The sequence below is a fragment of the Bombus impatiens genome, unplaced genomic scaffold (assembly GCF_000188095.3).
Source record: "Bombus impatiens unplaced genomic scaffold, BIMP_2.2 scf_0044, whole genome shotgun sequence".
NCBI lineage: Eukaryota > Metazoa > Arthropoda > Insecta > Hymenoptera > Apidae > Bombus > Bombus impatiens.
The window spans coordinates 919,586-936,096 of NT_176463.1; the positions used below are offsets into that span (position 1 = coordinate 919,586).

General features: G+C 40.1%; 1 protein-coding gene across 9 annotated transcripts in view; it reads right to left on the minus strand.

Annotated features, from left to right (window-relative positions):
- Positions 1 to 16,511, minus strand: part of LOC100747273 (flocculation protein FLO11-like) — a 307,210-nt gene that overhangs the window by 46,773 nt on the left and 243,926 nt on the right. For all 9 annotated transcript variants that reach the window (XM_033323169.1, XM_024370425.2, XM_033323163.1 and 6 more), the window contains one exon: positions 82 to 179. In XM_033323169.1, coding sequence (XP_033179060.1) covers positions 82 to 179 — 98 coding nt within the window. The remainder of the gene's footprint in view (positions 1 to 81; positions 180 to 16,511) is intronic.

Sequence of the window (16,511 nt, forward strand, 5' to 3'; positions counted from 1 at the left end):
GAATTATATGCCCTTTGGGGCATAAAGTGTCGCGTACTCCTTATCAGTACTCAAATAAGTTTGAAATAAAATCATACTTACAGCGTGACAGGTTCTTCAGGGCTCGAGGGTGAAATTGAGAGCGACATAGTGGTAGTTAAACATCGTGATGTACCTGGCGATCTGACTCGATCATCCACCTGAAACCAGAATATGAATGATAAGTTAAGAACCAACTTATAAACAAACGATAGTAACTTAAAATCTCGTCACATACTTAAATTTGATATTATACTACTTTTAAAATATTCTACACGGACTTAATATGAAATTTTCGTACAATAACGATTGTTATTGTAATATCGTAAAGTAGTTTGAACTAGAGGTTGGTTGAAATTAGAAAAACCGTGTACGTCGTCTTTCCGTGGTTTATTTACATTTAAGAGCGCCTATGTGACTAAAGTCACCTAGTTTTTACAGTGATGTGAGAAAAACAATAGACAACCTTAGAACAGAAGGTCGGTTTCGTTTAGTGAAGGTCGGTGTCGGTTTTCGTGAAGTATGTGTGTTGCGAGAGTCAGAGTTGATCGAGACATCAAAAAGTAGAGTTGAAAGAGTTGATCGAGACATCAGAGAGTAGAGTTGAGAGAATTGATCGAGTTGTAGAGTTGTTAGAGTTGCTAGTGAGAGAGAGAGAGAGAGAGAGAGAGAGAGAGCGTGTTAGTTTCGTTGTGACGAGAGTTGTCAAATAACTGTAAAGTTATTTGGGATAGATACGAGTATCGCATTTAGTTTCAGTTAAACAAACATCGTTTTCTGTCCAATTAACACCTGTATATTCAATTGAATATTAATAAATTGTAAGTAATCGGGAAAAAATTTATATCCTAATTCTCCGATATTACACTATTGATACAAAACATGAGTTTGGGTAGCGACACATAGTATCTGCTCCACGCGATTGTTGACTTTGAAACGGATCCATAACAAGGAATTATGTACACGATGGAATTCAAGAATACGGAAGAAATACTTCTCCGTGCACCTACCGAATTCTTTGCACGATCCTTGCTGTCGTCGATGGGGAATTGAGCAACAGGTAGATCAGATATGTCCTCGAGGTATCATGCTCGACAGAGCATACGCGTGATTTACTGTATAAGTAACTCATCGAAGGCACCCTTTTTTCTCTCTCTCTTATCTTGGATTTGCTACTCGAAACGAAACGCGAAGGAAATAATTCTTTTACTTAGATTCTCAACCAGGAAAGCGGAAACCGAGAATTTATATTCGAGGGTAGAGCTCGATATATATTCTGATAAATTATCAATTCCCTAAGAACTTTATTTCATCATTATATAATTGTACATGAGTTATGTGCACTTTGTATGTTGTTATCAAATTTATATCAATTTGAAACATTTATTCTTTTGACTAAAACATTATCACATAATTATTTCAAATATATTTTACATAACGTAGTTTAAAAATATATATTCCCAATTTTTATTTCCTACTTTCCAATATTCGACTCTTTACAAACATTACTTAGTATGAAAACAATCGTTGTGCAGAGTCATCAAGCCAATAAAGGGTTTGATAAATCTAAGTGTATTCCTCAGAGAGAGCAATCTGATTTTTCATCCTCCCTATGAATTCCAGTGATCCTTTTAATCGAGCGGTCAGAAGCGAGGCATAATCGCGATTGGCGCGAGCTGACAAATTCAGTCGAAATTGAGCAACTTCCGACCCAACCCCACGCTTTCCAAAGAAATATTACGGCCATATTTTTCTCCGGTGAACGATGACTGAAGCTCTCCCGCGATTTCCAAGGGATTAATAATGGCAGTAGACCGTTCTACGACAATCGTAGAGAGAAACAAACGCAGCCCCGGGCAAGTGGACCAGGCTCGCGCCGACATCAATCTGAACGAGCGAGCCGCGCCCCTAACGAGCCACCGAGTCATATAAATTTTATTGCCATTTCATAAATCCCGGCAAACACCGTGAGTAACCGTCCCGGTGCTGTCTGCGAGATTATCAGGAACGTATAAAGTTGCGGATCGTCGCGCGGTTACTGTCTTTCGCGACGCTTCCTGTGAAAACTCACATTAAAATGTTCGAATAATACGTTCAACGTTTAATGTTGATCGAAGATTATCCTTGTGATATAGAGAACACGGATTTTTCATAATTCCTTATCAAAAATATATCGTATTAGTTTGGAAATTTCCGTTTTGAATTAGAAAATATATAAAACTTATCGAATATTCTCATAATAGACAATAATGCAAGGCTTATTCATAAGGATTTGATTATTGTAGTCCGATGATATTGACAATGTTTTTATGTAAAATTTATAGAAAGAAGTTGAGTTTGATTATTTTTTTAATATAATGGAAAATTGAAGTAGAATAAATCGAAGAACGTGGAAATTTAATAAGAACGTAAGGAAAATAAGTAAGTATATAGTCAGACAAGGAAAGATTGAACAAACTTATCTGAATCTTAAAAATTCATTTCATCAAGAAAGAAGCTACGTGTTAAAACATCGTTTCATATTTGCAAAGAATGATCTTGGTTTTTATTATGCCACAAATTACTTGGCGTTCTGAGGATATGTCTGAACCATACGATGCCACGTATTTCAATTTTAAAACGTAGCGAATGTAGTAAATGGAAAGCGATGCGTAGGTAGGATTGGGAGAGTGGAAACGACAAGGTTATATTTATAATAAATAAGAGAGGAGTACATACGCAGGAGAAGAAGAGGGAGCACAGTTAATTCAGTTTTATACGACAACACTTCCGATCCACGGTAAGCCGGCGACAGTCTCTCCAGAGCTTCCCTCACGTTCTCTTCATCTTAACGCAAAGACGAACCAAAACCTGATTTACATTTCTTTCTCTCCTTGCTATAAAAATTCCGCGACGATAACTTCCTTTGTTCCACCCTCTATGGTCGAGGCTGGGATGAGCAACCCCTGCGGCTGGAAAGCCACGGGGGGTCCCTATAACACCGACTAGTTTTCGTTAGAACATTACATTTTTTTCCCCTTAATTAAAGGCGCTGAGAACTCCGGTCTTGTTAAAAAACTGTTCGTTACTTTGCGCGATTCAATATATTAAAATACTCAATCGCGTTAAGTTTAATTATACCAAGAATAATGGAATACAAGAGAATTTCTACTTTCTTTCTTTTCATGTTCAATTGTCTAAAGTTTAATTACATTAAAAATAATGATTAAGAGAAATGCTTTCTCTCCTTCCGCGCTTTATATTTTTAACCCATTATACGCTCAATTGGAAAGAATAGCTTCACCACTTCCATATAGCAAGTTCCATTCTGAGAATTTTGAACTCCATTTGACATATTCCACCGCGAGCAATTGCGTTACTGTGGAATCTACATAACGACGTTCGAAACTGTCGATCATCCATTCGGTTGGTGAAATTCCTTATTGAACGAGGAGTCAAACACGGAGGTAGAGAGAAAAAGGGAGACAGATAGGATCGAAATGTAATTAAGAGAGCAAATAATCCGAGCCGAACAAACTCCATGAAATGGATCAAAGAACTGGAAAGTGGGAGTGAGATGATGCAACGGGATAGGGAAAGGGAGAAAAAGGAAGGACATGTACCGATAGAGGCGCGTCGTACTGAAAGGTAGTAGGACGAGCTACGAGCAGGCTGCTTCTCCCTGTCGTCGTGCTGTCTAGCCAGAAGGAGTAGGGCAACGAGGGGCCTCGGCAAAGACCCTCGATAAATATTTCCGTCAAGTGACCGGGGTTGGAATTCAAAGAGAGCCGAAAGGTGGAATCGAGAGCGAAACGAGTCCATCCTCTCTTCAGCAGCCGGTTCAAGGGACGGTCGACGAGAGGAGAAACGATGGAAGGATGGGTGGGCGGAGGTGGCCTGGCAAGCCGGTATATTTGCGTTACGTTACGTAGTTGCGCGTTTAATCAGCCGTATAGCCGGAAAGGGCGCGTGTGACAGAGGGAAGAAGGAAAAGAGGAACCGGCTTGACTTCCGGATACCAAAGAACGACGGGGCTTAAACAGCCTCGTACCTTTTGTGCGGCCAAAGAGACTGGATTTTGTTTACTACTGGACTCTGCTCCATCGTCGTCTACCGATTTCGACGTGGATCATTGTATTCTTCCGTTTCGTTTTGCTCTGTATTTTATTTCGATTTCCTTCCTTGAATGAAAAGTGTGTGTGGGAGTGGAAATTTTACTTGAAGTAGTGTTCTTCTTCTTTCTGAAAATCATCTTCCATCTTTTGATGTACAATGTCTTTTTAAGATTTTAGATTTCTGTACGATGTACTCGTTAGTATGAGAAAGTATGAGAGAAAAGGAGGCGAAGGAAAGGAAGGAGATGGCGCCTACGAGATGTCGATGGCGTGACAGATTGCCTCCAGTATTTTCCACCACATATATCATCGGTATCCGCCAGCCCCTAGTTCTAGTTCAATGCTCACCGCCGCCGTCTCCTTTAATTGGCATCACCTACACCAATCTACCTGTGCCGTCGTTCAGAAAATTCCCGACCATAGTTAGTTACGATAGATTATATTTGGAGGCATATCGGTGGTAAATGATCGACTGGAAGTCTTACATAATACTTTTTATATCTCTACATATGTATCTTCATATCATATTATACATTTTCTCCTACTGGTGTTTCTTCTCAATAATTAATTACTATTGAATGATTTTACGATATAGAATTTCTAAATTAATTTTCATTTATTTATAATAATAATCCTATATCGTAATTACCTTAGTGGCAATGAGTTCGAATCAAGCTAAGCAAGCAATAATATATTGATAACAAACCAAAGGGTCAGTGACAAATTGCAAACCGCACTTTCATCGTCAGGGATACGATTAGGGAAAAATTCGTGCTGTTTTAATGGGGAGCGAAAATTAAATACCGCGGTGTCCACCCCTTAGGTCCGGCCACCTAATAATTCATAAGAGGAATGTAAAAAAGGCGAGCCCTTGTCGTCCTTCTCGCCTCCAACCACGCGGCAAAGAAGAGCGAGAACGAGAAAATCGAGAAGGGGGGTAGAAAAATACGACCTCGTGTTTATCTTGAGATTTGTAGCCGCTCTGTTCCCGATATTTATTGGCCTTCTAGGGACCGTAGATGCCACGGCCTGACGGACCGTTAAATTTTATTATGTTTTTTTCACCGATGCCGAAATAACGCGTCACTGAATATGGCTGGCAACGTCGTCGTAAAGATAAATCCTGATCGTCCGTGGATCGTCGTTTCCGCTGTGAAGAAGGGGCCTCGTAATATCGCTATTTACTTCAACATCTTTCAGCCTCTATCCTTTACAGCACGCGCTAATTGTGTTTCAAGCGAACTGGTACTCAAATTGTACGTAAACTTGAAGTTTAATGAAGGTTTAGAAATATAAAATTGTTGTTTCAGGAAACTCGATCATCATTTGGCATACATAAACTAATATATAATAAAATGTAACACTATTAAAATGTTATTATCGTTCAGTGTTTCACGAAAATTTCGTTTCATTGTCTATCGCTGACAACCGTATTTAAAATATGAACTTTGAGCTTTCTATATTTTCTAATACACAACATGAATGCCCAATTTTTTAAACTTCGACGATATATATAAGCTCGGTGTTTTCATGAACATTTCACAAACCAGAACACGTGGTACAGCCGAAACGAAGATTTACAAATCTTAGCCCGCGTCTTACCCCGACGAATTCATAAAGAAGGATCACGACACCAGCAACCTAACTGCCTACCGAGGTCATATTTAGGATTAAGGAGACGGCGGTTGCAGCCTCTTCAGGACGATAGTTGCGAGCGCAGTGGAAGAACCCCGCTAAACCGAGCAGCCCATTATCTTAACAAATCTAATCTCGCGGTGGGTGTTTATAAATGTCTTGTTTTCCAGCGAAACGGCACCGCGGGTTGAGGCTGAAAGGGACAGAGCGTTTCTAACCGCATTTCGGCTCAGATCCCTCATTAACGTAAGTGGGTGGTGAGAAACGAAGCACATAGTACTCCCGTGTATATTACGCTCCTTGAGGGCAATGAAGAAAGTTCTACTTTGATAAGATTTTTCAAAAATGTATTAGTGTAGTGTAAAAACATATTAGTGAACATTTCAAATTTTTCATTCTTATATTTTTGATACACGTGAGTATTTAAATGTTAATGATATTAACTATTGAATTACGTGGCAAATTAGAATTTTAAGATATTTCAAACACACGAATAAAATTTTTATCATTCTTTCTGTATTATAAAGATGAAAAATTTTAGGAACTAGTAGTCTCATTACTCTAACATTAAATTGTAAACTTTAGAATATAGGCAAATATAAAATAGAATAGTAATATAAAATTTACACTTTCTTCGATTCTTGTATTGCTTTTTCTAACAATAATTCAAACAGAATCATCTCAAAGAATCAAGCTGCCTTTATTTATAATCTACCAGAATGTCTTTATAATGCACCACTATATCCATGACTTTATTCGACCTCTGGTAATCAATCCAGGAATTCGGCTAAAGTCAGGTCATAAACATCCTGAAATAGCAAAAATCGCATACACGTGAGAATATAGATAAACGCAACGACAAGAAACGATAAGTGCGGTATCCTGGCGAGAATAAGTCTCTGTTATAATAAGATGGAGACTACAGCTTGTCCCCAAACTAGAGATCCTAATCCCTTAAGAACAATAATAACAATCCTTTCTCTGTTACTCCCGGAATGAATGTTAACTGGAAGACAAGGACAAGTAGAACGAAACAGTTCCAACCTAATTCAAGGTCTCGCAGAAGGTTGCGCAGTAATCTCCTATTCGACTTCCCTTGAAATCCTTCTAGACCACTCGCTAAACCTTCGTTTACACTTTCTTTCAACCCTTCTTACACACCTTACAACGCCTTTCATATTTTAAACGCCGCCAGGGATTAACTAACGCCGAACGATCGCTGAGTTGAATAAGAAACAAATGGTAACTTCGAGATAAAGCTGACTTTCGACGAGCCTTGCAAGAAAGGAAGCATAATATGTGTCTATTAATGAAAAAGGACTTGTAATTCTTCGAGGGATTTTTGAAAACTTTGGCTGCTTCGAACTCGGATGCAACAAAGTTTTTTTCATGGTACAAAGAGAAACTTGCAACTCTAATATTCTTTGTTACATGTATACTGGACATTTCTCTTATGTGATGATTTTCAAATGAAAATTGTTTCTATTCCTAAGAGAGGATAACAAAGATGTTTTGGCTCAAATTTCTAGAAATCTAAATTTTGGAAATCAAATTTTTGCTCATGAAAAGTTGAAGTTTATTCTATAATATTGAATAAAGCATTATTTCTGTAAACGTGTAACTATTGAAATATTCTATTGAATATCGAAATAAGTAATCCAGAGTATCTCTTTGATCTTTACTTCTTATATTATTCGCTATATTAATTTCAAAGACAATTCATTTGAAATTCCTTGTTCTGAGTATCCTTAAGAGTTTTCGCTAGCTTTTGCCAACTTCTTATCAATATTAACATCGAAAAAGGACTTAATCAGGTCCTCGGTTGGTAGGAAACCGCAGTTGCGACGAGAACTCTTTCGCTTTAAATTTTCATTCGACTCTCGTACAAGGAGGTTACGTCGGGGACCTGTTTCATCCTTCAAGCCAGACTCTCTTCTTCGTCCTCGTCCTGGGCGTAATTTGCACACAAAGTACCGAGGAGATGTACCGTGTGGGCTACCACGGTGTGCACGTTTGTGTACGCGGAGACACGTGCACAACCTTTGCGTATGGTATAGACTCAGAAGCATTATGCTAATGTTCCTCTCTTCTACCTAATACGTTCGTTTTAATAGTTATCGCGTGTCCACGAAAGATATTATATTTTCGTGGAAACCTGATGATAATAGTCAGAATTTTCTACATCTATACAGATTTTAATAAGAAATTTAAAAATATTTAGTAGAATGTTGATATTTATAGTAAGATTTAGACAACTTGAAAGGAATTGAAATGACCTCTAATTTGAAATAATGTTTTTGGTTCAAAAAAATATTTTCCGATTGATGCTAATAAAAGACATATACGACTAACGAGCTTTAGCAATTTCAACGAACGAACAAGATGAGATTCTTTTCAGCAGATAATAAAAAACCTGTCACGTAGCGGTGGCTTCGTTCAAGACAGACCACTGAATCCGGAGGGTGGCAACGAAGAAGCAACGAATAAGGAAAAGAATACTAATTCATTATTCAATCTGGGTCGAGTGATTAGCATGCGCCAGTACCCGGCATCTTCGTCCTCGGTTCCTTCTAAATAATGTAAGACGTATACCATCGTAAGAACGTGCTGGTACAGGCACGTTGTCGTCGAAGGATCTTCGTCTCCCTTCCTATAATTTTGCACAGCCTCAAATTCGCATTTAAATAATTATGCGTAACGCACTTGCACTGGATATAATGCTATAATAGAACATTTCCACGATCAGACGCGTTGATTAAACTGATAATTTAAAACTACGCGAAAGAAGAATTGATAAGCAAGCTGGTATTATATAATCATTCAGTTAATATCACTGTAAAAAAGTTCGATGGTTTTAAGACTACTTCCATCATTAATCTGTCATAATAATAAAAAAAACACGACTATAAGGTTATAATTATAATGGATGCGTGTTCTGAATGCTTCAAAGGATAGTCATCCACCGTGTCAACCATAGTCTAACGACATAACATTAACGAAAAATTGCATTTCTATAAACTCATCACTGAGTTTCCTCATCTTGATTACAACAATAAAAACGAAGCTTGAAGGATCGTCGCGAAGTCTGGTCGCATTAACTCAGCCCTCGTCAACGAGAAAAATCTCGAATCCCACAGAGACGTCTCTTCCACCAGAGATAAAGCATTTTTAATACAATTAAACGCGAATCTCCACGGTATCCGTTCTTCTTTCTTCTCCAAGGTATCTACACCCTAACGTCACCCCGAACCACTGTGGTCTTGGTTCAAGATCTGGATGTAAGAAGGGTTGTACTCAGCTTGCCTTTGGGGCATGTTAATGCACTCCGAGATCTTAGCACTTACACTCCAACACGTTCGCTACTCCTCGTCCTCGTCGTCGTTCGCCTGCCTGCTTTTCCATCCCCAACCATTTTCTTTCTCTTAAACTACCCCCGACCAAGTCTACACTGCCTCCAGAGGGCTTTCACGGACGACGCCTTAAATCCGGATCTCTGCCCTCATTCCCACTCACCCTGCTTCTTATTCAACCATCTTCCTAGCCACCTCCGAATCCGACAGCATTGCTGTCGCGATTTTCTTCGCTGAAACGCCCAGGAAGCGGCTTCCAAAATGTACAACCTCTGTGGTGAGACACGATCCACGGGGTGGCCACGATATTCTGTGGGTGCCAACCGTTTGTGATCGCAATTGGGAGTCTATAAGTTCGATCGCCCCTTCACACGTTAGTTAGTCTAATTCCTAAGTGGGGTCATGCAAACTTGAAAACAGGGAAATTTAACATTTGGAAAAGTAAATAAGTTAAGAAATTAAAGCTTCTTTCTTACTTTCTTTCATATTAATTATTTTAAAGAATAAAGTCTGAGAGACGTACATAGGTAGAGACTTGTATAGTATAGCTAGTATAATGGAGCGGATATAGTAGTTGCTAGTATAGTAGACTTATATATTAATATACATCACTATGGGTATAATAGATTTGTCGTCTAGCTTTAATCTTATTCAAAATCTTTTTAATGTACGAATGATAATTCCAAACTTTTCCTAATCAAATTGCTCGTTTATCGTTTCGATTATTCCTCACAAGTTGATGGCACACACGCGTTGTTAATCGAGTCACGCAAAATCATATTGTTTCTCTTAAAACTTACGCTTCTTTGGAAGCTGTAGACGAGAAAAATAGAAAAAGCTCGGGACGAGGAGAGGGACAGGAAGCGCTCTCATTTGCAGAAAGAAATCTTAATTAACGAAGCCATTGTTTCAGCCGTGGAAACTCGATGAGAGACGACAGCCACGAGGATCGAGCGTGGCTTACCGTGGTGGATGGGGATCGTTCCAACGGTGGCTAGGGTGAAAAGGAAAAAAGGGCCGATTTTTTTCAAGGACGACGGGCACACCGGCCACACCGACCATCGACAGTGGCGTTCACGAGGGCACACAAAGCTCTTGACGGATGGGTAGCCACCAGCGGTGCCGCAACCCTCATGGTTACGAGTGACCACCTGTTGAGGGTCCTGTACGCACCTGTCTACGCACACACGGCTCATCCCACACGCTCCCTTCGCAGACCTGTGAGCGTGGATGATATTTCCATCCGTGATGACCGAAGAAACGGCCCGGAATAACGAGTGCCCGCGCGCGTTGTGTGTCCACGATGCGTGAAGCTGCGTGGAAAGAGAAACGAGGACGGTGTAACCGCCTGCGACTACTGCCAACACCACCTATGATAACTGTCTGACCGATTAACGGAATCTCCTGGTTAACTGTATGATGAAGAGGGTGATTGAAGTGGATGTTCGGTTTTGTCGACATTGGAGGGTGGAGAAGCTTTGATTCTCGTGAACTCGATAATGAGGAAATTAGATCAGTTTTCATCTAGTGATCAATGAGTATTGGGGTTAAGAGTATTCTTGATGAGCTTAAAAGTTTTCGTTGTATAAAATGAGTTGTAATGGGAAATCATGTCGAGCAATATTTTAGTTTTATAGATCCGAATTAATTACCTAAAGCTCTTCACAATCTTCGTATTTATGGTATTTCTTGATTTATTCTTAGTTCCTTATATTCACTTCTAATCACATATACAGTGAGTACGTGGCTTAGAGGAAATCACTTAAATCAATCATTGATACAATTATAAAAATAGGCGTACGTATTGGCCGAAGCCTCACATGCGTAAATAACATCAGATTGCATCACGTGGCTGGCAAATATTTTTTCCTCTTCTTCTTCTTTGTCTGACATTCGGTCAAGTTTTCATACTTGACTTATAATATGCAAAAATTCCTAATTTAAATAAAAGCCTTCTCTCTTAAATTCACTATTGTAGCCAAATTATTCATAGCGTTATCGAAATGATAAAAAAGTATCCAGATAGAAGCGGTCATTCAATGCTTTCGAACCTGGATGGAGAAGTACGATGTCGTTTTTACTAGTCGGGCGCTCTTCGATTCAGAGACCGGCGTTGACTTTTTTTTTATTCCCTGTCCCCTTTCCCATCCCTTGGTCGATCCTCGTTCCAGAGGACCACAGAACCGTACGACCACGGGAACGCTTTATTTCCACCCCCGTCGCGATCGTTCCATTTGTTTCGCAGCCGGCATCGCATGGCTCGCGGCGACGAGCTTTCTCTCTTACCTCCTCTGTTCACCCTGCGTCCCACCCCCTCGCTCTGTTCGCTGGTTGACGCACGTTCTCTGCGCGCCCCATGGCAGATTCGACCGCTGAACGAATCGACCCGTCGTTATCTCGACATATCCACAGGTACGCTTAATACGTCCAGGCGACGTATTTATTCACCGAGCCGCTCTTCCACTTTGATGAATGACGCGACGTCGCGCGCCGCTTCCAACGCTCCGAGCATATTTGTGACCAGCTTCACGGTGAAACCAACCCGAAAATCAGTGTACCGTGATCCCCTCGTATCTTTTTTGGTTTTGTAGAGAGGGTGAAGCGAACTCTCATTTTGGTTTGCAACGAAATCAGTTTCGACTTTGAGTACCTATAATAATAATTAGACTGCGGATGCCCGTACAAGTTTAGATTGTTATATTATTAAAGAAATAGGTGCTGAATTTCCCATAATTGTATAAACATCGGAAGTCTAATAATATGGTACAGTAATATTAAAATAGTTTCCGAATTTTTATGCCCTAATCGTGTTCTCGTGCAAAAAAGAAATACTTTCAATATCTTGCAAATAAAATTGAGTTATCGCGTTTCCTAAGAAAATTAAAAACTTTAAACAAAGTTTGATTTACCATGAAGATAAAGTAACTTTAACGGAGGCGTGAAGTTAGAAGCGTGGAAATACTTGACGAGACCGATGCTTATTAGTAATCCAAGATCGTCTCAGCCATTACGCATTAGGATTCCGAGATAACCCCCGAGATGCCATTTCCAACCCTCTATTCATGTTTCACCTTCTCCTTGACAATCCTTCGTCATCAGTCTCAACCGTCTTGTCGTCACGTAAGATTCAACATTACGTTCGTTCAGAACGTGGCGCATCTTCAAATCGCATTGGCTCGTGTCATCCAACTAAATCTGTTCTTCACTTTATCGTCTCATTTTCCTCGTCTATTGTGAATAGCAAAGCATATGCAGTTTCTAATTACAAAGTAATGAACTCTTCACTGGAATAAAATATCAAGGATCTAATAGATATCAAAATTTTTCTGAATGTACAAGATTTAACATCTTCATCCAATAAAAAAGAAAATCAAGGAACAAAATTTCACATGAAACTTGCGACGTTCAATTCATTTAAACGATCACCGTCTAACTACGATCGAATCTAAGGCTCGGTGCAGACATGCGGTTTGTGGTAACATGGCCGCCTCCGGAAATTGCCGTTGCGTTTTAGGATAGCAGAGATTTATATTAAACGGTTCACACGGGACGTAATTCTTAGACGGCAAATTGACGCAAAGCCTTCATGTGAACTGTAAGAAAAGGTGCACGGGCAAATATAGTGGCAGTTTGCCGCGGAGTAGTGGTAACGCTGCCGCAAACCGCTCGTCCGCACCGGCCCTTAGGGTGATTGCAATTCGTCAAAATGGTCAAAGCAATATAAAAGCAGAAAAAGTTGAGAGTGGGCTGTCAGCGACGGATGCGGTCGACTGCATCGAAAGGCAATTGACGATGAAAGTGGCAGGAGTAGCCTCCGCACCGGTCGACTGGCCGAGCTTTTTCAACTTCGTCCTTCTAACGGTGGAAGAGATCGCCGTTTAAGTGGCGGCTCGTTAATGATAGTCCAACCCTTCAAGGACTCAACTGACTGGCCTCTCGAAGTCAGCCTGCATCTGATGGTAACTTCAATCCGTTAATTGGTGTACAACTTTTTTGCCGTACTTCTTTCCCTGTTCCTTTCTCGGTACCTCCTTTGCGGTTGCGTCGCTCGTTACCCCCCTTTCGCGTTCCCCTTCCTCTATGTTTTCCTTCTGTTCTTTTTCCCTTTTTGGTACAAGAGGAAGGAAAAATTTTATTAAATTAGCAGACGACAGGCGACGTCGTTCGGTGGCTTCGCAGAAAAAATATCCCTCTGCTCCGCTATCTCTTCAGCCCTCTCTATATTTTTTACCGAACCCCTCTACCCCTCATCCAGGTGATCCAACAGTACCACCGCTCTCCAACTTTATCCTGTCTGTCCTCGCCCGTTCTCGACATTCGTGCTCGAAAGAACTTCGAAAACTCGTTTAATCGCGCGGTGTGTAATTTTTTAAGCCTTCTCGACCACCGTTCCGCTGGTCAACGCTGGAAAATGCGACCGTCACGTTACCGAGCTTCTCTTTGAACCGACCAATACAGAAGAAAAAGTGGATAATTTACGGGGCCTTTTAATGGAAAAAAGGAACAAATTTGGTGGGAAGGGAAAAGGGAAATTCGCGTACTTTGGATACATTTGATAAAAAATTAATGGCTATAGCTCTGATCTTAAACGTTAATCGAAACTACACAGTTGTAACGACATGTTACACATCAAACGCATCGCATGCGACAAAAGTGCATGTCATAAGCTTGAAAAAATTCGTAAGCATCTCTTTGCCGTAATATAGTTCCAACGTAAATTTTTAGGGGTCGTATGAAATATTTATTTTTTAAATGTCTGTTACAAATAAAATACTTTCCGAAAAGGGAATCTAAAAGGGAAAATTTTTGCTAATCAGGTACTACCCTTGAAATAATAAAAAATTTTTAATAATTTCGATAGTATCATTCTCAGATGTTTGATTATATTCATTAAAAAAAACGCGTAGATTGAGGTTAATAGAATTCATTGTGATAATGAAAATTCAAGCTTTTCGGTCGTTTCATGTGTCGCGGTTCATTATTGTTATCGATTTTCAGTCGTCAAAATGATTACTTAGCAATTCTAACTAAAACAATCGATGCAAAGAAGGACAGAAACCATGCGGATTCGAATCGATTAAAGAAGGAAGCGGATATCACCAGCGGTATTCAAATCGATTACACGGTGGCCAATGTAAAAATTATGCAAATTCCGCTTACAAGTGAATGGGACCCTCGTGACGAGCGAGGTTACAATTAAGCAGCAGCCAATTCAATATCGTGGTCCATTCGACGGAATATTCAACGGGCTGGTATTAAATGTCGCCTGGCCTGTTTATACAAAGACGAGTCGGTGTACTCGCTGATCTTCACTTCTATTGTTGCACTCTCAGTGACAAGTATAGATAATCCATTCTGTTATAATTTACATAAATGTTATTAAGTTTACCATATTTATGTAGTTACTTATCCATAGTACTCTAATTTTAAGTTTTGAAATTACAATTTTGATATTTATAAAGAATTATTTTCCTGAGGAATTTATTACATCGAATACATAATTCTCAAACGTTTACATCGATTATGTAAAATTGCATTTTCGGTAAATACTACTTTGTTAGATTATAGAGTGGGATACATGACTTAGACTTTGCCTTAATGCTTGAAGCATTGATGGAATTACCGGTGGTTGATGAGTTTAGCGGTAGGGATAGGCGAAATGAGTGATCTGTTCTCTGTCTTCACCCTCACTTTTCCGTCTTACCAATCTTCTCCTTCAATATCATCCTCCCGGCTGCTCTATTCTATAGCAAACTATACTCCACTTCTACTCAGGAATAATCCTCTATCGTGTGAAGTATGTCTTTATATACGACTATAATAATAAAACCATTCTTTATATCTTATAAAATTATAAATTTATGGAGACATCTATATGTCGATATTTAAGATTCAATCGAAATAATTACAGATCTATCTTAAATTCAACATGATTTATCAGAAGTAAAGTATCGCTTATGAATCTTGTAATTACACATAATTAAAGACATAAAATCCTAATTAGAAAAACGGAAGGAACGAACTAAACCATCTCGAACGAATCTTCGAACGTTAGGTCGCATTATGGGACGCTTGTTCCTCGCACCCGCTTTCATCTACATATGTTCTCGTCAGCTGCGCTTTGTTTCCGGAATAAGAGCTCATTACGAATGCAAAACCGTCCATTCATATTCAAAATTTTATATCTCGTTCGTGTTCCCGCGACGGGGCTAATTTATTCGGATTCGATCCGTGCTGCGACAAATCCAACGACTCCCGCCCAGCTTCTCTTTACTTTCTTTTTCTCTACTTCACTTCCTTTACCTTCTTTTTCTCTATTTAGCCTTCGGTTTCACGACTATTAATAATACCGCCAACTTTTTATTGCTCATTCTGTTCTGACTTGCAGATCAACCTTTACGACCGAAAGAATCGATGCCAGCTGACGTGCTTTTAGGATTCGAAGAGCTTTCGTTTTTACATCGACTCCGTGAAGCTTGCAACAATTATGTGGTGTGGATCGATCTATGACTTTAGTTGCTTTTCTATTGTTTCTCTCTTTTTCTGTGTATCTTTCTTAAAGACAAAGTTCAGAAACCAGCAACGTCCTATTTAAAGTCGCCCTGTCCAAATCATATTTGATCCGCTTCAAATGTCATCGACCAACATCGTACAAAAAAAAAAAAATCAGGCAGTGTCCACATCTGGCTCAGTCGGTACGAGCGAAACCGAAATTTTCTAACTCATAATGCATGCATGATATATGCATACAATTCTAACTCGTTGACTCGACGCGGCGAAGCAGATCCCGGGCAACGCATCGTGCTCTGCATCTCGTTTCTCCGCATCCCATCCTTCGTCCGTTCGCGGCTCGCTCCGCCTCTCGTCGAAGAGATAATCATATTAACCGGGCTATAACTTGTCTATGCATAAGCATAATACCGTGGCGCGGCGTGGTCCTGGGATCCTGGCCAGGATACGGGGTATATTTTACGCGCTCTGCTCGGCCGCGCGCACACCCCCAGGACCAGCCAGAACCCGAACTCTCCAGTCGTTGCTGGCTGGTTGAAGCTTGGGCTCAACCGGCAGAAGGGCGAAACCGGGGAGAAGTTGCAATGTACAACGTTAATCAGCCTAATTGAATTAAGCACGCGCGACTGTTGTAATTATGACTATTTATAATGATTCCGCCGCGTGTATCTACCCTGCGAATACGTCCCTCTCCCTCTTTCAACGGCGCGCGAGTCGCTACCGACGAATATTAGTTTACATGCGCGTACACGAATCGCGTTTAACGCTACCGTGAGCTTCGTTCACTCTCGAGTCCTTTGGGGAGCGTGTGGTGCCGCGGTTTCGTGGATGAACCAGCCCCTTGGACGATTCAGATCAGAGCGATGAAGTGGAGAAGGATTAGTTTCGTCAGAATTGAAAAGTT